The sequence below is a fragment of the Lupinus angustifolius genome, chromosome LG11, assembly GCF_001865875.1.
Source record: "Lupinus angustifolius cultivar Tanjil chromosome LG11, LupAngTanjil_v1.0, whole genome shotgun sequence".
Classification (NCBI taxonomy): domain Eukaryota; kingdom Viridiplantae; phylum Streptophyta; class Magnoliopsida; order Fabales; family Fabaceae; genus Lupinus; species Lupinus angustifolius.
Genome location: NC_032019.1, coordinates 35,090,965 through 35,118,263, shown reverse-complemented (window position 1 = coordinate 35,118,263; position 27,299 = coordinate 35,090,965). Strand labels below are relative to the sequence as shown.

Below are 27,299 nucleotides of genomic sequence, written 5' to 3'. Positions count from 1 at the left end.
AATATGTTTCTTATTTAAAAATTCATAACAATAATGATATATTTATTATGTTTTATAGATCTTGTCCATATATTTTAGGTGTATCCCAACGTATCATATCATTCATTTTCAGAAAAATATGCATCTCAAATGAATCATATCCTGCATTTTCAAGAAAATGCATATCCACGACTTATCCGTATCCGTATTTCATAAAATTCATAGTCGCAAGAGGAAAATGAAAAGGCTAAACTGAAATGAAGAATTAATAATGGTAGATTATCTCACACTCTCATATTGGGTTCAGTGAAGTGAAACCATAAGATGATGGAAAATGATTACCATAATGTTGTTGATGATGATGAAAACCAACTTGAGTTAAAGCCAATCCACTTTTTCAAGATCATACTCAATTTCAACCTCCTTCAAGGGAAATTAGTAAGCACCCATTTTTCCTTTACACACTAACATTACTTTCTCTTTTTTGTTCAATTTCAAACCTTTTCTAAGAACCCATTTTTTGAGGAAATGAGGGTTTTGAATGTAGTAACTCCCTTAAACACATATTGGTTGTTTCAAGCTTTCTTTATCACTCTATTCACAAAGTGCATTGGCTAATCGTCACGAAACTTATCCTGAAAACAATCACTTCGCTATATTTAGGAGCCTTGTACACTGGGTCGTGCCCTGGACTCTATTAGTTGAGAGCCTTGTACATTGGGCCGTGCACGGAAACTTTCATTGTCACTTCAAATACTAGTATATAGTATTCAATTACTAAAGTTTTATTTTATTTTATTGTTTTGCCCTATGTTATGTCATTACAAATATAGAATGAGAAACCAACAAAGTATTGGTCCAGTGCTGTAAGACACTACTAGAGATACCACGATGACCAAAACGTCAAACATTCGATGCTTAGGAGCGACACTTGTTGGGAGGGTCAGCCACATACCCCGAAAGAGATTAGTTCCTTACCCAAGAAGAAGGTGAGGGATACGCTTGGTAGTAACAAAAAAATTATATAGAATGAGCATGAGATTATTATTGGAAAAGCAATTTCAAATTTTTGATTGGTCTGTAACCTAGTGGCAAAATAATTCCTTAAGAACATTTGAATTTTTGGATTTGATCCCTATAAGGAGTCACATCACTCATATGTTACTCATAATTATTGTCCTACCTTTCCTCTTAATCTTACTAATGGGTGTTTAGACCACCCTTATAACAAAGAAAACTTTAATAGAGTGATATTGAAACTAGTGCAGATTAACATCTTTATGATCTTTATCATAATGTTATTGTTTAACAGATGATTCCTAGAGCATTCACGGAGAAGTATGGCGAAGGCTTACCGAAAACTATAATTCTTAAGGCACCAAATGATGAAGAATGGGAAGTAAATTTGGTCAAACATGATGGTAAAATATGGTTCCACAAGGGTTGGAAAGAATTTGCAGAGTATCACTCTCTAGAGGAAGGGCATTTTGTTGTTTTCAAATATGAAAAAAGTTCCAATTTTGAGGTATTCATCTTTGATATGAGTGCCTTAGAGATGGACTACCCTTTCAAAAGAGTAGAAGGTAAAAGGGCCTACAACGATCGAAGAGATAAACATGCAATGGTTGAAAGCTTGGAAGATTGCAGACCAAGTCAACAGAGAAAAGATAACTCATCATTGGAATTTCTTCAACTTAATAAGAAAAGTAGATGTGTTGAAGTTGAGAGTATCTCAAATTTGTCAAAGGCAACTCTGTGTCACACTGGCATAAAGTGTGAAGGTAAGAGATTTATTAATTTTAAATGTTTGAAAATAATCGTCAGAAGTTTATATAGACTTAATTTTGTTACATGTAAATGATTTTTCATGTTAGTCTCCGAAGCCACGTGGACCTTACAAATTGTTAGTAATTTTCAATTTGTATGCAGTCTAAATGATGAATTTGAAATGTCTAGCCTACTAAGATCTGATTTTGCAGAGGGACTGCATACTATACTGCTAAGAAAATTACAGCTCTTGACAGAGCTAGATCTTCCAAACCTTGTAATCCATTCTGTGTGGTTTTCATACGTCGAGTCTAAATCTAATATGGTAAGCATCTAAGAAAGATATAGCTTGTTATTCGATAAACAAAATAACATTTATCTTCTTCGAAATTGATAACGGCATCAGATTGATACTAGCAGCCAAATCCATAAGTGTGTTCTCCACTGAAAAGCTCCCATTCGTGATAGGGAGGGTGAAACTTTCGGGATCCTTTGATTTTTGGGATTGAATTTTTGAAAAATAGCAGTGCTGCTAGCTTTCAGTTCAATGGTTTCCTCTTCAATGAAGTTTCTTTTTTCGGTCAACATTTCCTTCATGAATCGTGCATAAGTAGACATCTATTCCAGGGCTTCAGCAAATGGGATATTTATCTTCAATATTTTTAAAATATCTAGGAATTTAGCAAATGGCCTTTCCTTGCATTTTCTTGTTGGAGTTTGCGGATAAAGGAAGATTCTGAACCATGGAGCTTTTACAACACTTTTCTCAATCCTTTTCATTCCACTCTCACTCTTTCTCTCCTCTCCACTACTCACTTTTTCATTTTCCCTCTTTTGCTTCTAACTATATACCTCTCAACTATTCTCTCCTTTATTTACACCAATAATTTTATTTTTCTGGGATTCTCCCTCAAATTCTCCTCCTTCATTTTTGGCTCCCTTCTTTGACAACAACCACTCTTCTCACATCTAGCTCCTTCATTTGTGGTTTGGGATTCCATGAACTTGGAATGTGAGAAAAATTGATGCATGATCTTCTTCTCCACAAATGTTTTCAAATAGAGTAAAAAGGTGCTTGAAAAAGATAATGAAATTAAGACACAATAGAGATTTATCACTTAGATAGACCACCCTTTCAAAGGAGTAGAAGGTAAAATGGCCTCTAGTGATCACATAAATAAATCTGCAATGGTTGAAAGTTTGAAAGATTAAAGACCAAGTCAAAATAGAAAAGATAACTCACCATTAGGCTTTATTCAATTTGAAAGAAAAGTAAATGGAACTTTGCATCATTCTGGCGAAAAGACTAAAGGTAGAAGATTTTAGTTAAATGTGTTGCAAAATCATCAAAAGATCATACATGCTTTTGTTCTACTTAATTTACCGCTACGATTTTATATTTTTTCATTTCATGCGCACTTCAACTAAGTCTCCTAAACCAGTTGGAAATTGCAAACATTTAGTATGATTCAATTTGTTACAAATCTTAAAAGATTAACATAGAATGCTTAGCCTACTAAGTTCTGATTTTGCAGAGGGACCACATACTACTGCTAAGCAGATTACAGCTCTGGACATGGCTCATTCATTCAAACCTTCTAATCCATCCTTCATGGTTGTCATGCATCCATCATACATCTTCTCCCGTGTTCTTCCGGTATTCTACTTAGAAAGATATGGTTTGCAGAAAATAAGTTGAAAAATAAAGTGAACTCTCTCTTTTCCCTTGCAGAGTTTACCACCAAAGTTTTGTAAGAGACACTTTGATTTCGACAACGAGCGTAGAGAGGTCAATCTTCGGGTGTCCAATGGTAGAGTATGGCCTGTAAGATACGTTATCACGAAAATCAAGAGAGGAACAAAATTTGAACTTTCAAGGGGGTGGAATGCATTTGCGAAGGACAATAACTTGAAAGTAGGTAATGTCTGCACCTTCGAACTCGTTGATAAAAGGAATCTTAGCTTCGAGGTTTACATCTCAGGCGGGACTGACAATTCAATTTGTTCAACATCTCAAGGTAGGATTGGTGTTTGATTTTCTTTCCAACTTACATTTTATGTATTTCTAATGCCTAACAAAAGCTTCAGAAGTTCGCAAAGAGATTATCTTTTGTTCTACATAATTTCGTTCTTTCATTTTATAATTTCCTTTTGCCTGCACCTATAAGGCTACTAAACCATGTCTAAATTTTCGAACATTTGAGAGATTTAAAGATATATATGAAATGTTTAACTTACCAAGTTCAAATTTTGCAGAGAAACCAGAAATTGCTACTAGTTCTAAACAAACTACCGCTCTCGACAGAGCTAGAAACTTCAAACCTTGTAACCCATCCTTCTTGGTTGTCATGCATCGATCATACGTCAATTTTCGAGCTAAGTTGGTATGCATCTAAGAATGAAAGATATGACTAGCAGGTTAAAATTCAATAAAAAATACCTTTTTTTCTATTCATTGGCAGAATTTACCATCCAAGTTTTGTAAGAGATACTTTGACATGGGCATAAAGAATGGAGATATCAGTCTAATGTCGGCAAATGGGAGAGTCTGGCCTGCAAGGTACTGCATTAGGGGAAACTGTGATGGATCAAAATTTGAATTCCGAAGTGGGTGGAAACAATTTTCCGAGGACAACAACTTAGAAGTAGGCGATGTTTGCATCTTCGAACTCATTGATAGAACTAAGCTTGCCTTCCAAGTTTGTATCTTTAGAGTGTCTGATAATTCAAATTGTCCAGCTTCTCAAGGTAGATTTGGTTTGAATGTTCTTTTCAAACAATCCTTTATATGTCAAATAAATATTCTTTCGGTTTTCTGCAGAATCTTCTGATGAGGAAGTGAAGGAAAGTGACATGAATATGAAGGGAATGTAGAGTGGTGGTTGTTTTGTGTCATCATTTTGGGGTAATTAAGGTCCTAGATGCATAGAAACATTGCTTCCTATGATGTTCTGCTTTTTTTGTTCTGCATCTATATTTTGCTGCCTTTTTTCCTTTGTAAGTTTGTTAATGCTGATATCTAGAGAAGAACACAATGTTGACACATTTGCAATTTTTAAATATTAGTTTGAACTTTTCTTTTTTCGGGGACCAAATTCGTACACGCCAAATTTCATAATGACCAAAGTGAGTATTCACTCTTAATTTTATTAACTGAGATAATGATATCATAATGCTCTATCATAATCATATCTTTTAACAACATTTATCTCTATATCTTTTCTAATTGTTATGCTTTAAGTTTATCTTATAGATTTATGTTCATTAATCTCTTACTAACATAATTTCTTTGTAACTACCTAAATATCCTTTCAAAGTTTGATTAATTAACATTTTTATATTATTTTTGCTTTTAAATAGATTTCATGTTTAGTGGTTTTAAATAGTTTTTATGTTATTATCTGTAATGATTAATTAATTTTTTGTTTATTGTTTGACAAATACTTCTCAGGATTTTGATATAAAATATTTTAGTCATTTAAAATTCAAATTTTAAATACCATGATAAATTTATTTTTTGTTTGAATCACAAGTATCATCCAAAGACACAATCAACACAATTTTTCTTTGAGATTTTTTTTCTTAATTTTTATATATTACTATATATATCTTTTTAATGTGCACTTTTTTACAAAGGTTCATATGATTTAAATGTTTACAAACAGAAAATGAGTCGATACACAAAATGGAGACAAAAAAAGAAAACAAAATTGTCACTTCCAAGACAATTTAATGTTATTTATAGTACACTATTCTTATACATTAAGATTAAATATGTACAATGCATAAATCTATATTCTAGATTAATAAATCGATTTTAAATTTAATAAAAAGATTCGACCATTATTCCAAATTGCATGAAGAAAAAAATAGGGAAAACAACCATGCTAATCTTTCCTTATAAATAGGAAAATCGTATAACTTATCGATTTAAACTAACATTAAACAAACTGAATTTGCGGTTATTAGTTACTATAAGATAATTCATAAATATAATATATAAATTAGGAATGAAAAAATCACCAAAAAAATGTAAACAAATTAAAATTAAAAAAAAAAGGTTAATCTTAAACCAAGCAATAATAAAAGGTAGAGTGTTTAACACTCAAAAAGTGGCTTTTAATCTTCAGCAATAATAGCTTTTGCAGTTTATCTATTATTCTTTTGTTTCATAACATTGAAAATTTATGATGCATGCTATGTTCAATGAATGTGATGAGAATCACTTTATGCCAATCCACTTTTTCAAGATCATACTCACTCATAACCTCCATGAAGGGAAGTTGGTAAGCACCATTTTTCTTTTGCTTTTAAAACTTTGTTTATATTCTTTTTCTATAAGTTTTTGTTTCATATTTAAGGAAGAACTTAAATATTTGACTATGTAGTTATATGTTATAAATAATATGACACAAAAGTTGGACCAACATGTACCTAAGTTAATTAGTTCATGTGTTACATTGTTTGTTTATGCTATGCATGCATGTTATTTATTATGTTCATGTAGTTATCAACTTATACCATTACTATTGGTGTTTGAAACACCATTGTAACAAAAAAAATGCTCAAATATTGAGTGGTGCTCAAACTTCAAACTAGTCATTCATGCATCAGATCGGCTGTCCTAAACTATGTCTAGGATCGATGAAAACATGTCACGTAAATTAAAAAAATTAAATATCCATTAGTTTTTTCCTGTTTTTGCTTCAGTATCATTGGTTCGGTATAATAGTCTGTGTTGATAAACAGATGATTCCAACAACTTTTGTGGAGAAATATGGAGAAGGCTTATCAAAAAGTGCTTTTCTTAAGGCTCCAAATGGTGGAGAATGGAAAGTAGATTTGGTAAAAGGTGATGGTAAAATTTGGTTTCAGAATGGTTGGAAAGAATTTGCAGAATACCACTCTTTAGCTGAAGGGCATGTTGTGATTTTCAGATATGAAAAAATGACAAATTTTGAGGTATTCATCTTTGATATGAGTGCCTTAGAAATAGAGTACCCCTTCAAAAGGGTAGAAGGTAAAAGGGTCTCTAAGGATGAAGGAAATAAACCTCAAATGGTTGAAAGTTTGAACAATTACAGAACAAATCAGAAGAGAAAAGATAACTCATCATTAGAATTTGTTCAACAATCTAAAAACAAAAGTAGATGTGTTGAATCTGTGAGTATCTTAAAGTTGTCAAAGGAAACTATGAATCATACTGGCAAAAAGTGTAATAAAGGTATGAGATTTCAGAAGTTCATACACCCTTCTTTTGGTTCTAAATGGCTGGCAATGAACCGAATCAACTTTGTATTCATTTAAAACTCGACTCTTTATTTAGCTTATCAAACTTGGTTCTTGAACCAAATGAGCTGAATTTGAGCTGGAAATTGAACTCGCTAAATAAATGAACCGAACTTGAGTTGGATACAGTTCGACTTGTTAGGTTCATGAACTTACTCATGTGTATATATATGTTATTGTTATTATACCATAAGTATTATTTTTTATGTTTATTGTTATTATATATATAAACAATGTTATATTTATATATATAATGTTGTGCAGTATTTTTTGAAAATGGATTAATTATTTGAGTTGTCCAAATGAACTAATTCTAGTTTGTGCCAAAAAGTTCGTAAACTTTAACCGAACCAAACTCGAGCTAAAAAAATATCTCGTATTGAACTCGAGTCGAGTTTGAAGCTGAAGTCATCCTTATTGAGCTAAACTGAGCTGAGCTCTGGTTCGACTCGTTTCCGGCCCGAGTTCTAATTAATTTACTTGTCTCATATTATATCTTTTTATTCCATGCCCCTCATTCTATACTTAATTTGCTTTTAGTATATTCCAATGTGTTACTAGTCTGAAATATGAATATGAAATGTTCAGAATTCTAAGTTCTGATTTTGCAGAAGGACAAAACACTACTGCTATGAAAATTACAGCTCTTGATAGAGCTAGATCTTTCAAATCTTGTAAACCATTCTGCTTGGTTTTCATGCAACCATCATACATTTTGTGTAAGGCTAATCTGGTAAGCATCTCAGAAAAATATGGCCTATAGAATGAAACTCAATAAACAAAATAACATTTCTCTTTTCCTTGGCAGAACTTACCATCCAAGTTTGGTATTGGATGCTTTAATTTAGGCATAAAGCGCGGCAATATCAATCTTAGGTCGGAAAATGGGAAAGTTTGGCCTGCAAGGTACCTAATCAGGGAACACAATATGGCACCAAAATTTGAACTCTCAAGTGGGTGGAAACCATTTGTTATGGACAACAACTTGAAAGTAGGTGATGTTTGCATATTTGAGTTCATTGATAGAACTAAGCTTACCTTACAGGTTTACATCTTTAGAAAGACTGAAAATTCAACATGTTCAACATCTGAAGGTATGATGGATGTTTACTTTTCGTTCCGAACTTGCTTAGATTTTATGTATTTTTAGTGTCTTATATAATCTCCAAAGTTTCATATACAGATTGAGTTTTTATTTTTAGTGTCTTATAGTTTACTTCTTGCATTTTACAATTTTCTGTTGCATAATGTGTGATAGGTTTCAAATTCAGTGTTAGCAGTCCAAAAGATGAATATGAAATGTGTGGATTTGACATAGCAAGTTCAAATTTTACAGAGAAACCAGTGATAGCTGCTAAGAACATTACAGCTTTGGATAGAGATAGTTCATTTGAAGTTTGCAACCCGTCGTTTCAGGTTGTAATGCAACCATCATTTGTCTGTTCTAATGCTCATTTGGTAAGATTCTAATAAAGAAATATATGGCTTGTTGAATGTAAGTTGATAAACTAAATGAATGTTTCCCTTTTCCTTGGCAGAGTTTACCGTCTGAGTTTTGCGAGAGATACTTTGATTTGAGAAATAAACGGGGACATATCAATCTTCGGATGTCGAATGGAAGAGTTCAGCGTGCAGTTTACCTCATCGCAAAACATGATGCAAGAACAACGTTTCATCTCTTAAGTGGGTGGGAGGCATTTGCCAAGGAAAATGACTTGATAGTTGGTGCTGTTTGCACCTTTGAGCTCATTGATAGAACTAAACTTACCTTCCAAGTTTACATCTCTAGAGAGACTAACAACTCAAATTGTCTAACTCCACAAGGTAGGCTTGATGTGATTTTTCTTTTCGAAAAAATTCGTTATATTTCAAATAAAAATACTTTCCTGTCTTTCGCAGAATCTGCTGACGAGCCTCAAAATCATGAATCATTGATGCATGTTTATAGTAGAAAGGTAAAGGGGAGTGAGGTCAGATCGGTGAATGAGTTAGGAAATAGAGCGGGCGAGTCGGTTATACGATACTCTAACCTAATGGACACTATGCAGCAGGATACTGAGGAAGAACTTGCTGGAATCATGTAAAGCGACGCGAATATGAAGGGAATGGAGATTGGCGTGCCGCGTGTGTCATCATTTGGTTAGTTTTGGGGTAGCTGATCCCACAGGGCAGAAAAAAGCATTGCATTTCTGATGTTTTGATTGTATATTTCTCTTCAGTTCTCTGTTTGCAAGTTTATCAAAAACAGAAAGCCTAATGAAAATCTAAACTACTAGTACCATACTAAGGTGCTACATTATCATTACCACCTAAGAATTTTAGTTACAAAAGTGTTCTAAACACATTTTGATGCTTACCAAAGTACTGTTGTAACAAATACTTATTGATAATGAGAAATCTAAATAAAAGCAGCTCATATATAAGGTTACAGAAGTGTTCTAAACACAATAACCAGTGATACAAATTGTGGACTGCATCATGTAATGCGTCCGCAATATTGCGGTTGCGGTGACCTCCACAATTGCATCACACTGCAATTGCGGTGTGACACTGAATCACAATGATGAGGCTGCATCGGGCTGCAACGTAACCACACCGGACCACAACGCAACCACATTAGGCTACAATGCAACCGTACCAGACCGCATTTGGGCAGCAACACAACCGCGTCGGACCGCATCAGACCGCATCGATTTCAAAAATATTTTTTACTCACAAAATAATCCACACCGCAATGGCTGCAATGCGCATCGCAACTGCCACAATGACCGCAATCACAATAACTGTAATCCACATCGCAACTGCCATATCACAGTAACTGCAACCGTAATCGCGATCCCAACCACAATTTAAAAAACTAACAATAACTTAAATTCTAAAAGCTAACTTCATAGTAACTTTTATGCTCAATAAGCTGCTTGAAAACTCAACTAGGAGCATATTTAGTGGCCAGAAAGGATGCATCTTATATATTCAAGTGTATTGACAATGTAATAAAAAGTTTCTACTTTTCAAACATCACTTAGTAAAGTCAGTAGTTTTGTTAATTTGGTTTATTTTTCTATAACATTTGGAGCCATTTATGACTTTGTTTACAAGTAGAATTAGTGTTAATTGTTAAATATTTCAATTGTGGTAACAAACTCATTAGTTAACATTACACTAGTACATTACATTTGAAATAAAGGCATTATTCTATTAGGTGTGAAATCTCAACTACTGTCTTTTTTTAAATAAAAAAACATATCAGGAAACATAAGTATGAAGACTAGTGTTGAACATTTTCAAGCATATAACAAGCTCAACAATTCACATGCACTGGAATATAAATAGAGAAAAGAACATACTTAATGTTCTTACATTATCAGAACATCATCCAACATCCAACATTATGTAATGTATGCCGAATTCGTCGCACTAGTGGGTTCGTAATATAATTTTAATAATTAAAGTTTATTTCTTGATAAATATATGAAGTGAATTATTCTTAAATATTCAATCCAAATTTTATGTATATAATATATAATTTTTTATATATACATTTTATGACTCCTTGATTGTTTTCTTATATTCTTAAACGTTCTAAACTCAATAAAATATGTAAATTCCATGCATTGCACAGGCTTACTACTAGTAATGTAAAGGCAAACACATCACTCTTTGATCAACAATCATAGTGAAAAAACAAAGAGAAGAAATGTTTGTGATATTTACTTCTTTTTTATTATGTGAAATAAGTATCCTTTCAGATTACCCTACATTACATGATATGATACTTAGCTACTTCTACTTTTAAGTAATGCATAACTCTTAAGAAGAAACATGAAGAGCATAAAACTGATTTCAATGTGTAATGAAATGATATAGTTAAAGAAATTTACTATATTTTACTATATGCACTCAATTATACACCTGTTATGGTTAAGCACCCAGGTTTTCTGATCTTACAACAGTTTTGCATTTCAGACTCGGCTCTCCTGATATTTTCAACAATGAGTTGAATTTTTGTGGAAAGATCATCCGTTTGCTCCTCGACATTTTTTATGAAGCTGAGTAGTTTTTCTCGATATTCAGCGCACAATTGGTCCTGGCGCTCTAGCTCCGTCGTAAGCTCTGCTATTTTCTTATCTTTATCATCCTGCAAGTAAAGGAAAAATTATCCTTTGAAGAGTAGAGATATAATAGAACTGGAAAAGGAAATTGAAAACTGAAAATAAAATAAGAAGCATAGCAGAAAGCATCAAGGTTCTGCTTTAGATGAATTAACTTTAGAGACTGAAAAGTCAACTTCATATGGTTAGCCATCTTTATAGCCCAAATTACAGGTGTTTATAGAATGCTATAGAACATCGAAAGCCACCCGTAAATCAATGATTACATCGGAATTATCCGCCACCAAGTGTTGTAGTAATGGAAAAGAAAGAACCAATACTAAAGTATGATATGAACAAAACTTACTACTCAACAGGTACATTAGTTCAATTTACAAATAGGACATGAACAAAACTTACTACCCAAAACAATTCAATTGGTAACATTCAAAAAACAATTGAACCTAAAAATTAAACTCAACAGGCTATGATACCAAGTCAAGTACCAATTCAACTAAAAACGTGATAGGGTAGGTATATGGTAGAAGAAAAGAGGGTTGTTGTTGGTAGTTGTTTGAATTAAATAAAGAGGGAATTCCTAGAATACCCTTACTAGTTAGTTAGATTAGTGTATTAGTGTATTAGTTGTATAAATAGAGAAGGGAAAACTTGTAAGAATAGTTTTTGACATTTTGTAAATGTGGAATAACTGAATTGAAGCAATTCGATTGGGAGGGAATCTGCTGGCAGTTTCCATTTCATTATTCTACTCTTGTATCTCTTTCTTTCGATACAATTTCATAGATTCAAGATCAAATTGATCTTGGATACATTCTTTCTTCAATCTTTCTACTCTTTCTTTTCATGATTAATACCAGTTCTAACAAAACGTTTTAACCATCAGGTGGAACGCATATCCTTGTGGAAATTTAATACACTCTACGACATAGTATCGTAAAAAAGGAGGGAAATCTCTACAGCCCAACTACTGATTTTACAATGTCTTTGTGTATCTCCACCACTAGTCGCCATGAAAAATCATTGAGAGAAAGAACACCACACATGGCTTCAGGTAGGGCACCTAAGCGTAATTGTCTATTTTTATCAAAATAAGAAATTCAACAATACATTCCGGAATCCGGAGGGCCAACTCCAGTCACCATTACTATTCACTACCACAAAATTAAAACATGGGTTGATGAATCTCATACCTTTTTCACTGTCATCTCAACTCTCAAGTTGCTATCTAAACTTTTTTTGGTCATTTAAGAAAGATGTTAAGAAATAATGTCATAAACTAAGTTAATTTTTGGAAGGTTACTGTCCTAATACCATTCCCTAAATTTGACTGTTTCTCTGACAATAACATTTCTAAACTTCAGCAACTTAGCAAAACATTTGGTCAGACTTTTAGTTATGCAAAATCGAAATAAACATGATCATAAAAAATAGCAAAAGCATATGTGATGCTTCAGGTTAGGAAAGATATCAAAGCCTTCAAATTTAATCTTGTATGCTATACACATTCAGAAACTCACTTCAGAAGCAGACACAATTAAATTTATACGCAACAAATTTATTTCTAACAAAAAATGTAGAACAACTAAAATAAAGAGGAAAGGTATAATGAACAAAGCATAGTCTAGGCAAGCAGAAAACTCACTGCTGTGCTGAACCCATTAGCATTAGCAATCAGAGGATGGTTGTGATCCTTTATAAACCTTGTGACAACCCATTTTCCAGATTTTTCCAACTTCACCAAAATTGTTGCATTGCAACCTTCTCGGGCACTCGGTTTTGGCTTTTTCTCTGGCCCTAACTTGTTATTTGGTGAGAATCCTTGTTTGTTACATCCGAGACGGCGAGCAAGAGTCCTCCCATCAATACCTGAACGTCGACGTTGCATAACGCGCACAACAAATCCAACCCGTCTGGCATATTCAACATAAAATTTTCTGGCAGCTTCTTCAGAATCAAATTCCATGCCCACATATGGCTCTTCAACTCCATCAAATATGCTTGTACTCTCTTCTATACAGTTATTTTCTGCTTCATTTCCCTTGACCAAATCCACTACCATACAATCCATAAAAGTTTGGCCATTTAATGTCATTAAGATAAACATTTAGTGATTGTACCAAACGACAGTATAATATTATATCATAAATCATGTCTATAGATAAACCATGTAAAGCTAAACCCTCGCCTATAGTTTTACTTAATCTCTCTAGCTCCAACTATATGGCTACCCTCGATCTGCTCTACTCTACATACTACGCGACGGGATTTAGCATTTCTAAACCACGAACCACTCGATTTCCATCAACATTTAGGTGCAACCAGTCCACTATTAAAAATATGGCAGACAGAAATAACAGAAAAAAATAGCTCTAGCATAAAGATCCTCATCCCATCAATTCATATACGGTTCGTATACCACCGGGGACGAAGCCAGCATCTCGTGGCTTGTCTAGGCAGTTGCCTCACAACTTAAAATTTCTACATAAACAACAGAATAGGCGATATTCACTGAACCAATAGTGCCCCCCCATGAGTAAAAGCTTCTAAGACCAATCGACCAAAATGAGATCACAATACACGAGGCTCCCATTTAGTGGGGTCCGGGAAGAAGGGCAAACGTACACAACCTTACCACCTTCGGGTACTCGGTTCGAAGCTAGCAACAAGAGAAAGAGATCACATACATGGTTAATCCATCTACATCTAAATCTAATGTTCCTCAGTCCTCACAAATATTTATATAATTATAGATTAAAAAAAATCAATTTTTGTAATTTTTAGTTTCTTTTTTCCTACAAAAGTCAATCCTAAAATTTCATGTAACTAAAGGGGCAAGACAATTTGGTAGGTAAAGTTCAGAAAATGCAAAATTAAGATCATGACAAGTTAACTAAACGAAAAAAAACAAAACAAAAAACGGCATTAACTTACTATGAAAACGAGAGAGGATGCAAAAGTAGGATATTTTTCAGTGTTAGAAATGGAAGAGAAAAGAGAGAAAGGATCTTGTTCCGTATGATTTGTATGAATAGGATATAAATGGAACTGGTTTTGGGTTTTGTTGTGTTTTGCTTTTTTTGGTAAATTCTTTCATTTCGGTCCCTTTCTCATTGGAACCAAGTACACCAGCTTATTGATTTTATAAGTTGTTATTGTATCATTCATTAATTGATTTCTCAGAAGAAAAAAATAATTCAAATTAATAATATATGATAAAATGTATATATATAAATTTTTACATTATCAATGTCTAAATTTTACGGGTTTCAAATATATTTACCGATAGTGTAAAGTTTTTTACACTGTGAACACATCATCTACTATTGATTTGTATTATTTTTATTTGAGAATCAATAATTAACCAATTAACTATGAATGATTTGCTGACACAGTACAAAAAATATTTACATTATCAATTGTGAGTGTATATATTAAATAGAAATTTTATCCTCTTTTAGGATTGGGATGTAACATCATCTTTCACTAGATATGACATCTTGTATCATAAAGAGTGGATTATCTCATATGTCATTGTTTTTCATCGTTATTTATTAGAAGAATATAATATTGGTCAACATTTATTTTCATGATTTTCTTATATAAATTTTTTAAGGGAAAATTAATATAAAATTGTGTAATTAATGTTTAAAAAGTATTTAGCTTTGTGGGACAATAATAAGGTTAGTTGAAATATCCACTCTTGTCTTATATAATTATTTTTTCTCATGTTAAGATGAATTTTTTTAATCTATATATAAAAAACTGAATAGAGTGAAAGTATTTAAAAAAACGTCACTTTAGTCTTTTTTTACATATCACTTTTTTTTGTGGTGTGAAGATATATGAGTGTGTTTATAACATGTAAAACGATTGTACCAATTAATTGAGACACAATGTTGTAAACTTCGACGTAAGATTAGTACATTTTATGTTATATTTATATAAGACAAGTAACACTTTATGATATGATTTTTTTCCCCTAAATAAAACGTGAATTTGAATCCAGTGGTTAGATGAAATCTTAATATGATATTGGATTCCTGAGCCAGAATTTAATTTCTTTTTGGTTGTCATGGGCCTAAAAATGTCCTTTAGTTATGAGTCAAAGATAATCCTTCGTCTGGTCCGACCGACTTATGTTAGAAAGTAAGTCTCACATAACCTACTTCATTGTCTCGGAAATGATTTAAATACCTGTTGAACTACTCATCTCATAGCCGATTGGTTTTGAAATGAAACCTTAAATATTGCAATCTAAGATCATAATACTCCGAATGAGTAATTTCGAATAAAAAACAGATTTAATTGTTTAATTTGGAATGTTTTTCTTAGAAATAAGATAGTAATTTGAATTTAAAAAACATGAAGGTATACGTTGTAAAAGTGAACAAAATGGTCAAGAAAGAGTTTAAACACCTTATCTTTGGAACATTATGATTTTTCAAAAACCTTGTGGAACATGATTTAAACTTTAGAATAGGGAGATTTTGAAAAACTAGTTGCATGATTATTTTGTTTAACATATGTACCATATATCAAATTCCATATATCACATATTGTATTAATTGTAGTCGAAATTTTATAATAATAATGTAAAAATGGATGAAGTAAATAGATAAGGAAGTGTATTTAAGCCTTTATATTAAGATGATTTAGTTTGACTAGTTGATATGAGCTTTTTCACAAACTCATCTAATTTGGATTAATGATAAAATCTTTAAGGGTTTATTTGCGAGTTGAATTTTAGAGGGGAATGAAGGAATAAGGAAGGTTTGAGAGCCACAAAATACATTACATTGGTGAGATGATTTCAAAGCTTTCTCTTTCTCTTCTTTCATCTTCAAAATTTAACTCGTAAACAAAACCTAAAAGTCGGAAGAATACTTTTGTTGTAGCATTTCTGTCACTGACTCACTGATCAATAACTCTATGTACAGCATAAGGGGCACTATCAACTTTTCCAGGACTACCCAATATCATATCAACCACCATTTCAGCAGTTCCCAAGGCCTGCAAATTCAATATGCAACATTAGAGAAAAAGATGCATGCACCGACAATGTAAGAGTTTTTAATACTACCATTATATCATCCACCATTCATATTCAATTATTGTTAAATTTTAAATATAAGTAATACAAATGAATGGTGAATGATGTATTATGTATAAATTTTTTCACTGAACGGTGCATAAATTTGTGCTCCTATACATGTGATGCTGGTTTTCAACTTGTCCAAACACATACAAAAACTCAACTATGTTGTACAATTATTTCAACATGGCCCTTGCCCTTTATTGTTGTTATAACATTGCTTTTAGAATTAAAGCACAGGAATGAAATTGAAAATGATTATCACCTACCTATAAAGGACCAAAGTGAAAATGGTTACCACCTAAATGAACCAAAAAAATATATGTTTGGTCCCATGACAATCATTTTCAATCTGGTCTCAATACCTTAACTTCAACAAAATGGTGTTATAACAAACGACAAGGACCGAAGTGGAAATGATTGTTCATGTAGGGACTGAATCAAAAAATGTTTTACATATAAGACCAAGTTGAAAAAGTGTCACTTATAAAGATCAACCGTATATCTGACACGAATTTTAAGTCTTGTTTTATAACCTAACATTTACTTACCATTGAAAGCCCTCCTCCTTCATGTCCTGCTGCAATGTACACATTCTTCAAGCCAGGCACAGGCCCAATCACCGGCTTCCCATCGGGCACTGATGGTGTAAATGTTGTTTAAGTAAATTATTTCGAAGAAAGTGAGATATCTAGTGCAGAGAGAATTTGGAAATGTAACAAAAACATCAATAGTTCAATGGCTTAAGATTGCGAAGAGATGTTGTGACTTACTGTATGGTCGTAATCCTATTCTGACTTTTCTACTTGCGCTTAGATCTGAAAGGGAAAGCGTTTTCAATTTGGGAAAAAATTCTCCAACCCGCTTCCATATATGAGAGACAACAGACTCATCCAAATCAGTGTTGAATCCAACAAATTCGCGGCTACTCCCTTCATGGTATAGAAGATTTTGGTTTTTTAACCACAAGATATGCACACAACAAAAATACAATCATGAAGGGGTAATAGAAGCATATCAATCAAATGCAAAAACTATACATGAAATTTATTTATAAGTCTACAGCTACTTAGTTCAGCCAAAACACATGAGTTCAAACCAAATGCATGTCTTAACAATTTAATAATGATCATAAACTCTCACCCCACTCGGTGATAGGTAACCCCGACTTAGAATGCTGTTAGGAATCTGTTATTGAGATAGCTAGTTAGTTAGTTGGTCGGTATTGGGATAGCTAGAGAAATAAGGGAGGGGTTAGGTGAGGACATCTAGTCATTTGTAGATAGAAATGGGGCCTTTGGGCATTGGGGGGTGCAAGCCCTCAAATTTCTGCAACATCACTTGTAATTTGAGAGGTTTTCCTGTTTCTAAAAAATAGAATACCAGAGTTCTATCACTCCTAAAAATAGCCAATATAACTAAATCTTATATATCGAATGAAACCGTGATAAACAAAGAGGGAAACACATGAATGGATGGCTATCACCATACACACTTGTTTGTTTGGAAATATTTCAAAGAAAGAATTATTCAGTATAAATAAGAGGGTGAGCTTGGCACAATAATAAGGTTGTATCTTAGTGACCATGATGTCACGGGTTCAAATCCTAGAAACAACCTCTTCACTTATGAATTATGATGTAAGTCTGCGTATATCTACCCTTCCCAGACCCCACTAAGTGGGACCCTTGTGCATTGGACTGCCGTTTTTAAATAATAGTTAAAAGCAACATATGCAATCATCAACATATAGATCTGCAATAGCAAAGTAGGTTACCAATAAGAAGATTCCCTCCTGCATCTATAGTTGCTGTCATTGAAACAGATAAGTCTCGTCCATGATCCGACGATTCTAAACCAGACATTGCTGCGTGATCAACATAACCTGCCTCCATCAGGCCATGATTCAATTGAAGGAAATTTAAATTCTGAAGCTCAAGTAGGTGACCCTTCAGACAAAACAGAAATGAATTACAAACTTAAAAAATAGGCCTGCATAAGAGTAATTAAACTATACAATCTCGTTAGTATGTATATGTGCTTTCTTTGATTTAAAGATCAATGCTTTGTCAATGAACATGATTTATGATAGAGCATTATGGCGTTGTTCGATCCATTTAGCTGATCCCACCTAATGGATAAAGGCTTGGTTGTTGTTGTTGTATAGCTTTAACACCTTTTCGAACTTTCAAAAACTGAGGTTTTAAAATTCTTCTATCATTGAAAACAAGGCAAAAAAAACCCTATACACATTTGATTTAGTTTGTGAAAAAATGTCTTCTGACAATATTTTAACTCAGATAAAACAGTATAAACTTTTGCGTTGCATATGACTTTATTTTATCAATTTTTTTAACACCTATATTCAGAAGTCTTTCCGGTGTATAGGTCATATTTCAACATCCATGTGACCATGGCCCTATCTTATGTAGCAGCAAGTAACATTAAGATTGACCCTACATCTCTATTCTATACTCCAATGGCATGTGAATCACCTTGGTCTTGGTCATATAGTTAATTCTTTCACAAACGCACATATCAATGACCCCCAAACAATATTGTTCATTCTCACACACATCTCCCCTCGACCCCTCCTACCTAGCTCTCTCTTTCTCCTTCCTCACCTCCTTTCGTTAGACCTCCCGACTCCTTTCTTGACCAGTTATAGCTTGGCTCATCAAAGGAATCCCGGGAACAAGAAGCTATAAAAAACTGGCATCATAATCAACAAAACATGCTCAAAGTATACAGTGTCTTGTCTGTATTTGAGAATTAAAAGTTAAAAAAGGGTGGAATCAGTAATTTGCTGATTGAACTTAAATGGCAACTTAAGGGACTGCACCAGATTTTGTTTAAAATTTATAAGGACTCATGGAAGCAGCACAACCAAAAATTAGAGTCAAAGTTTACACATGAAAAGGATAGGAGCTTGAAATGAAAAGAAATATTGGACAATAATGCAAAACAAATGTCAGAACTCATTACTTTCCAAGCAACAGACTGAATGGATTGTAAGAGAGGAAATTTTGAGTCCTTTCACCGAAATACTAAATTTTGGCTAAGCACACACCCAAGTGATTTCTAATAATCTCCTTTCTTTTTAGAGCTTTTTTAAGAAGAAACCCTGAGACAGAGATAAAAGGTTTCTCTGCCTTATTGCCCTCGCCTTTCACCACCAATAAGTCAAAGAGTGCAAATAAGAAAATTCCACTGTCGGACCTTCCTTTCCGCTCAAAAAGTAAATGTACCATAGTACATGGTAAATGACAGTAGAAGGAAATGGATGAAATAAGTCAGTTCACGCTGTATATAGACACACCTTTCTGGGCTTTACAGGAACATCTAACTCGAATCCCCAGTTTCTAAACAAATCCTGTATCAAACAACCGGTCCAACAACCAGCGGCAACAACAATTGCCTTCTTGCTGTGTAATGTATTCTTGAAAGTCTGAACAGCGTTAACCTCCCCATTGCTATCTGACCTGGGCATAAAATGAAACATAGCATTTACTCAACAAGATTTGTTTACCTACTGTCTTGCTTTCAGTGCCACAATTAATGCAACACAAAGAAAAAGAAAACTAAACCTGATAAAACATTTCACCGGCTCGTTATAAAATTCGGCATATCTTCCTTCAGATGCAAAATTCCTGTTAGCCTACACATCAACAATAATTTATGAATTGTTTCTATAAGTCTGTAGCCGTATAGCAGCATTGTGGCAAGTATTTAGTTGAAAGAAATAACGTAAACAGTGATGATTACTTACGAGTTGCAAGTAAAAGATACGATAAGAAAAATGAATAAAAATACAGAACCTTTTCAATATGTGCAACAGTAAGATGGGCATCCAATTGGCAGTCATCTGGTAAAAATGCAGCTGTGCTGTCTTCGTCCACTAACAGATCAGGTTCCTGCTTAAACAAATCGCTGCTAGACAGGTACTCTGCTTTCAACCCAGCCTCATTAAGCTGTTTCACCCTCCCTTTTAGCATGTCTGACTCTGCACGACTTCTACCGACTAATAGGCTTCCTGTATATCAAAAGGCATGTCATATCATAGTTTTAAATTTTAATCACAGGGGAGAAGAGGCATGCAACTTTCATGAACATAAATATCAACGCATCATCTTCCATGTGATTACACAACACTTTGAGGAAGATTAAACTTTAGAAGTCACCTTAATGGCATCAGAATAATTCATAGCAACCCGTTAGCATCTCAATGATATAATAGCAAACATGATGATTTCAAGATACTACTAGTTCTGTTACTATTATGAATTCTATTTCAGTTTTTCCCTTCAACCACAGAAATACACAGGCACATCTACATTTCAAATCTAGAAAACAGCATAATGTAAGAAATCGGTTGTTTGATTCTACAATAATAAAAACATAGTCATCTCTCTTGTTACATTTAACTCAGTCTTTCTCTTTCCACCCATTGATCTCAGACATCAAAAAATGTGCTTTCATAAAAATCAAGAGATTTGTGGCATCGTGGCAACAAATTATAGATGCTAAAGGATTCAAGCTACTTTACCCTTGATCGACTCCCTTTCAAATTGAAATACCAAGAGAAATTTGTAGAAAGTAAAAACTATTTTACCTGTTTTTTTCCAACCCAACTCCACCAAAGGATTCAAGCCTTGCTCTCGTAGGCTTTCTGCGAACATCTTCCAAAGTCGGTGACTTCTCCATGTAAGATCCCATGTAGCACTCCCTGGTGTTTTGTGTGACATCCACAGATATCCCTGCCCTACAACCACCTCAAATTCCAAATCAAAATTAAGCATAGAACTATGTTTTGCTTAGTGACCATGACTTCACAGTCACAGGTTCAAATCCTGAAAACATTCTCTCCGCTTGCACATTAAGGCTGTGTACATCTACCCTTACGTAGACCCCACTAAATGAGAGCCTCGTGAATTGCGCTGCCCTTTTTCTTAACATAAATAAATTAGAAATCTCAATCCTTAACTACCAAAACAAGTAAGAACCTAAAGTCCTAAACAATCCAATGAGTAAAGTATTTTTTGTGTAATGATTATTTAAGGTTAACCTTACAGAGTTCAAATCCCGGAAACAGTCTCTCCAGCTTGCGAGTAAGACTGTGTATATCTACCCGTCCCGGACCCACTAACCGGAAGCCTCGTATACTGAACCGTCCTCTTTTAGATGTATTTCAGAATGAATGAAAAAAAGGGTTACCTGCACCAGTTGCACCAGAACAAGGAATATCCTTATCAACAAGTGCAACTGATAAATCAGAATCTTTCAAGAGTTGTTGAGCAATGGTTAACCCAATAACACCAGCACCAACGATCACAACATCAAATGATCGAGAAGCAGAAGCACAAAAGGGACCCACTTTGTTTTTATTGGAGGAAAATGAAATGGAATGATGATGATGATGATGAGTGAAAGTGGAAGAGAGAGTGTTGTTGTGGCTGTTGAAGAATGTGGTTGGTGAAGAAGATATCATCATATTCATTGATTCATTCATGTAAATACAAGATCTTCGATTGTTCTTTGTTTCTTTGGCTAATTCTATTTCACCCAAATTTTTCTTAATGAATGTCCTTCAAGCTTTAACTTTGTGTCATACTCTCCTTATGTTCGAGTAAATATTATTTTCATGATGGAATCTCCATTTTTTGATCTTGAATTTTCACTAGTAAAGTCTTACATTATTTCGGTATCTCTTACCTCCTTATCAAAATTACTACTAAACAAAAGAATAAAGTATTTTATCGACATAACTTATCTCCTTTAGTAAGTAAAAGTATGATATATATACTGTTTTGCTTAGTTTTTGAAATATTTTTATTAAAAAATGACTGCTCGTGCATGTATACGGTTCTTCTAAGTTGAATTTTGTCCTTTGACTTCATATAATACCTAAGGACATAATGCAAGCTTAAATCAGTAGACCAACCAACTCCTTCTCAATCTCAATCTCAGTACAATATCAACTCAATTTGGTTATAGATATTTTACCCAATTGCTTTTTTCATCATAATTCTTACTTTTTTTTATATAGAACAACAAGGTAAAAATAAAGTTATGGAATAACCGTAGAGAATTAATACTCCATAGGCAAGAGAATGTTGTAGTCTTAAATATGAACGATAAGATGTGCAAAATGATATATAAAGTTTCCAGGATTTGAACCCTTGAAGGAACAATCTTACTACTACGCCAAACTCACCCTCTAAATGGTATATATATATATATATGACAAACTGTTTTATTTTGGGCAACAACAAATGTATTCTATATATAATATCTTCTTATGATGGCAATGCCACATTCAATACATATTACACAACCAATACATTTTCTATCTTAGGAGATTATAACTGCAATTTTGATACATTTCAAGTTTAGCATCAGATCAAAGAGTTCCTATTCCTAGCAATCAGTGAATGAATGTATTAACTTCTAAGAATGGGTTAATGACAATATCAGAGATCATCTATGTTAATTACATTTTCATTGTACCAATGAATATCATGAGTTTTTCTTACTGAACCATTCTCTATATCACATTGAGAACTCTCCAAGGTTCTTTCCAAGGACTCTGCAAGATCCATGTCCCACAAACCTACCCTACACATTGTCTTGTAGGTCTCATAACAGGTTACCCTCATGCCATCTGATACAAGTTCCTTCAAGTCCCCACTAATTTCTTCACTACTCATTACTTCTAGGAAGTTTTTCGACAATCCGGGTTGCCAGAAAACAACAATGGCACAACTCTTATCCACCAATTTAACATCGAACTCTCCTGAAAATATATTGTGTGACGCGCGAAGTAGACTCTTCAGCATGCTAGCCGTCTGCCCAAATTTAAATCCCCATACGAAAACCACATTTTCACAGCTGACTTTTCTTGTATTATTGGTCCACACCTTGATATCCTTGTTAAATGGCTCTTGGATATTGGACGAGTATGGATGGAATATGTTGGTGAAGTCCTCAAGCTCGGGGGCCAAGTGCTTATTACCAGATTCGGCAACACTGGGTGAAATTTTCAATATAGAGCACAACTTCATAAATAGATAGCATAGTCTTAATGCGTTAAGTCCGTGAATCTTGCCTTCATTTACTGTCGCTGTATAAACACAAATGAAAAGAAGAGTTCACTAAGCATGCAAGTTGACAAGTTGTAAAGGACTGATCATGAAACTTTTCACAACAATAACAAGAAAACATGGATGAAACCATCTAATAAGCATGACTATGTATTTTGCATACGAGACTAAAGGCTTGTGACATCAAGAAGTAGAATGACTGACCTTGATCGGGAATTTCCATATCAACGGGAGCGAAGAAATGATTATTCAGGTAGGATATAGCATTAGGTAAGTTGGTCACTTTTCTCGCAGTTCCGATTTTCTTCATCAGATGATTCATGTCAAGTACTTTTGGGAAAATCATTTGCATGGAGCTCACAAATTCATCTACTTCTCGAGGAAGTGGCATGATGAATTTTGAATGGATAAGTGTACAATCTACACAAACCAGTAATAGGTTAGTAAAAGGAAGAAAATAGAACAGGTCAGTATACTAGCACAAGAGAAAATTCCATCTAAGAGATATACCATTAAGGCAATTGTGGGAGATAACAGGTTTCTCTGAAGCGGAAATCAAATCGATCACCTCTCGAAACCCACTGAATTTCCTGTTCTCCTCTTCTTCAAGATTTTGTAGCTCTCTCTACAGTAAAAAGCCATAATTATCTCCAAAGAATTTTTTTACCAGCAACAAGCAAAGAGCAGAAGTTTGTCAATACCTCTAACAAATCCTTATCTTCTTTTGAGTTAGCTAAAACAATACGTATGGCCTGAGCGGTTCCACCCTTTCCAGGGACTATCAAAGGAAGAACATCTGAGGAATCTACCAACATCTACAATTCAAACCAATTAAGACTTTATTACATTGTATCATTCAAATTAGAACAATAAAGACTTTATTACATCGTCATACCTCAAGAATTAGTTGCACTTGACGTTCGCTGCAAACATCTATAGTAAGGCAAGGTCTTGATCTGAACTGTTCATTTCCCAGGATAATATTCCTAAGGCAGCTGATAAGTTCTTCTGCACAAAATGAGAGTCAAATAACAGAAGAACGACCAACGAAAAACCTTATTGTGCGAAGAAACTGCTAAATATTTCCTTACCATCTTTGCTAGTACTAGTGCTTGTGTTTGTGTTTTCACATGTCTTTCTCCAATGTTTAATCCTTGATCTAATCCTCTCAACAAACACCATATCAGCAACAGTAGAGGTTGAACAAGATTTCATCCCACGAAGAGAAGGGAAAGCAGTCCCAAGACGAATTTTAGCTACTGATTCTTGTGCTTTGGAAAGATATGATATGCCTATGGCACAAATGAAATGGCTCATAGGTTATAAGAATATCAAGTAACAAAGCCATAGATCCAAAATTAACATGGCATAAACTTTACTTATTTACACATTTAACGGAGTTCATACACATTCTGGTATGCAGTTGAAAAGACTACCAGCTGGGATGAAGTGTCCACACATACACAACACCCTTTTGCGATGTGTCCACACTTCACATATAAACAGCAAAGAAAAACTCATGAACAAAAAATTCATTGTTTTTTATTCTACCAAAATTAGAATGTAAGATGTAAAACAAACATAAGGTCGAGCCAAAAAACATTATATCTACAACAAAACCTCACCATCATAGATGCATGCATTGAAATCAAAACCTTGGCGAGCCATGGATGCCAGATATGATGTCTGGCAAGAAAAACTGTAAGTGGGCATCCCCAGTTTCAGCTCATCTCTTGGGAACAACAGGAAATTATATCTGCAACCATATCCGAAACATCATTTTGTATCTCTTAATCAAAACACAAGCTTGGGTAAGAAAAAATAAACTCGCATTTCAATTCTGGAAATATAACTCACTTGCAAGTTTCAACAATATCCGGCCTAGACCTAATCTGGGAAGGTCCACTAGATCCCACATATTGCTACCTCAGCCCCAGCGGGTAATTATCATATCCTTGCCATATATTTTAAAAGGAAACTAAAAGAGCAACATATTTCCTGGAATCTGTTACTAAGGAAGATATCCCCTAATCTCAATGAGGATTCCACGTCCCATTTAAGCAACCACCATTATAAATACAAGGGAAACCCTCAGCGAAGCATTCTCCACCCACACACACTCCCTCCTAGTGCAAACCCTAACTCGAGGGTTTGAGTGCCTTTTCCACTACACCACCCTGTGTTCGGCTGCATCACTGGTTTATAAGGTTTATAAGATTTATATGTGAATGTTTGTCCACATGATTTATGATAGCACAATATGGCGTCATTGAAGGCTTCATTGTTGTGTTTGTATGTAACAGTCTAAGTTTGGTAACACCAGCAATGAACTATAAGGTATTTGAATTTGACAACAACAAAAAACATCACTGGTTGGTGAATCGCAAATGCTTATTTCGATAAGCTAGCTACAAAGCTACTTGAGGCGGCTTATCAGCTGATATAACCAACCAAACCGTCCTGATTGAATCAGCTAGCCAATTAGCACAACTATCTCTAGTACAAAAACCAAACATTTATGCCCCTAGGTAGGGTCGGCTACAAACGAAGCTGCAATATTCTACTGTAGATCATATTCACTGACAAAACATTGAACTCTAAGTCTTTCTTAACCATGATGTCTATGGTTTTTCTTGTTCTCTCCCTTCCTCTAGGACTTGGTCCATTTGATCTACTCACCTTACGAGAACTTCTACCCGTCTCCTCTGTACGTGTCCAAACCACATGAGGCATTACTATCTCTAGTACTAACCAAAATAACATTTTTACTCTTTCTTTTTACTTTAAAATAAACCAAGGAGCAAAACACTCATGTTGGTCCCTCAAAAATTTTGTTTATATCAATATAGTCCCTGAAAAATTAGAAAATCCAAAATAGTCCTCGTGAAGGACAATTCTTTGATACTTTAGTCCTCATCAAACACAATTTTGACCCATATTCGCGATACTAGTTTCGGGTTTTAACTTCGATCAAATTAGTACACGTGAAAATTTCTAACGACAAATGTGGTAAGAAATAAAAAAAACAGAGGAAAAAGGTGTTACTTACGGATGAGCAACGAGGTTGTTAGAATGTGTAACAGAAAACGGACACACAGCAAAGTGTAGAACCTGAAAGCGCTGAGCATAGCGCGTGGCTTTGAAATAAGCGGTTTCCGGCGTATCAAATGGAAGAACACGGTGCCATGAAGAGGAAGAACCGGTGTTTTCCATTGATATAGCGATGAAATCGGAATCGGAGATATGGGTCTTTAGTTCCTTCAAGGAATCGTTGAAGTTGTGTTTGGTGACTTGTTTTACTCTCCATTTGGATGAAGAAACTGTGGTGAAGAGTGATCGGAACATTGAAGCCGCCATGGAAATGGGTTTATGGGTTTTCGAATAAGGTTCAGGTTTTTGGATAGTAATATACTTTTTTTATTCCATTTTTGTTAAAGAAATCTATTATCTTTAATTATCAAACCATATATGATTTTATGCTTATTTCATTTTTTCAATATTCATTCTTCCTATAACTTTATCGTTCATGAATCGATTCAGTGAGTGAGATATTTATTGATAGACATAATCTTGTTTCATTTTTCACCAAACAATTATATAAAAGCCTTAAAAGAAGAAAAAACTGATATAATTTTAAATATATTTAAATTCTGACAATTATCATTAGGGTTTATCAACACATACTAAAGTTTGAAGTTTTATATCTGATCCAAAACATGTACTTATTTGTCAAACAAAAGATAGTTACAGTGTTGAAACAATTTTCATCATCAAGTATCATGGTAAGCCATGTTATCAATTTTTGTTATGAGTTTCTTCTATATTGTTTAGAAGTTTCAAATTATTTAATTTTCATATTATGGTATTCGATTTCGTGTAATGCAAAACTTCATTGCTCTTATTTTGTTATTAATTTTGTCTAATTTGTTTATTTCTAAAGCATAATAATGATGCTACAAA

At 33.9% G+C, this 27,299-nt stretch overlaps 5 protein-coding genes across 6 annotated transcripts; 2 read left to right on the top strand and 3 right to left on the bottom strand.

Moving 5' to 3' along the window:
* LOC109360650 (B3 domain-containing transcription factor VRN1-like) lies at positions 184–4,766 on the top strand. Its single transcript, XM_019605686.1, has 7 exons — positions 184–417; positions 1,292–1,760; positions 3,282–3,403; positions 3,479–3,764; positions 4,003–4,130; positions 4,209–4,494; positions 4,568–4,766. The coding sequence occupies exons 1-7, from the start codon at positions 304–306 to the stop codon at positions 4,618–4,620; spliced, it is 1,458 nt and encodes a 485-aa protein (XP_019461231.1). The 5' UTR covers positions 184–303; the 3' UTR covers positions 4,621–4,766.
* Positions 5,889–9,119, top strand: LOC109359945 (B3 domain-containing transcription factor VRN1-like). The gene is made up of 7 exons (XM_019604636.1): positions 5,889–6,032; positions 6,496–6,970; positions 7,647–7,768; positions 7,844–8,129; positions 8,294–8,493; positions 8,574–8,859; positions 8,935–9,119. The coding sequence occupies exons 1-7, from the start codon at positions 5,934–5,936 to the stop codon at positions 9,117–9,119; spliced, it is 1,653 nt and encodes a 550-aa protein (XP_019460181.1). The 5' UTR covers positions 5,889–5,933.
* Positions 10,885–14,206, bottom strand: LOC109360652 (protein FAR1-RELATED SEQUENCE 5-like). The gene is made up of 3 exons (XM_019605688.1): positions 14,079–14,206; positions 12,790–13,199; positions 10,885–11,173 (listed from the first exon to the last, which is right to left on the bottom strand). Coding segments are annotated over exons 1-3 (645 nt in total). The 5' UTR covers positions 14,080–14,206; the 3' UTR covers positions 10,885–10,939.
* Positions 15,772–21,820, bottom strand: LOC109360651 (glycine oxidase). Its single transcript, XM_019605687.1, has 9 exons — positions 21,454–21,820; positions 20,852–21,001; positions 20,058–20,272; positions 19,827–19,897; positions 19,559–19,721; positions 18,017–18,188; positions 17,013–17,171; positions 16,791–16,879; positions 15,772–16,157 (listed from the first exon to the last, which is right to left on the bottom strand). Exons 1-9 carry the CDS (start codon positions 21,746–21,748, stop codon positions 16,059–16,061), a joined length of 1,413 nt encoding a protein of 470 aa, XP_019461232.1. The 5' UTR covers positions 21,749–21,820; the 3' UTR covers positions 15,772–16,058.
* On the bottom strand, positions 22,575–26,716 carry LOC109360649 (poly(A)-specific ribonuclease PARN-like). Of its 2 annotated transcripts, none has more exons than XM_019605684.1 (8): positions 26,389–26,716; positions 24,965–25,095; positions 24,431–24,631; positions 24,235–24,347; positions 24,041–24,154; positions 23,850–23,964; positions 23,544–23,759; positions 22,575–23,359 (listed from the first exon to the last, which is right to left on the bottom strand). In XM_019605684.1, exons 1-8 carry the CDS (start codon positions 26,694–26,696, stop codon positions 22,710–22,712), a joined length of 1,848 nt encoding a protein of 615 aa, XP_019461229.1. In that variant the 5' UTR covers positions 26,697–26,716; the 3' UTR covers positions 22,575–22,709. The 2 variants fall into 2 exon arrangements, with proteins under 2 accessions (XP_019461229.1, XP_019461230.1); XM_019605685.1 differs by lacking the exon at positions 26,389–26,716 and adding an exon at positions 25,197–25,743.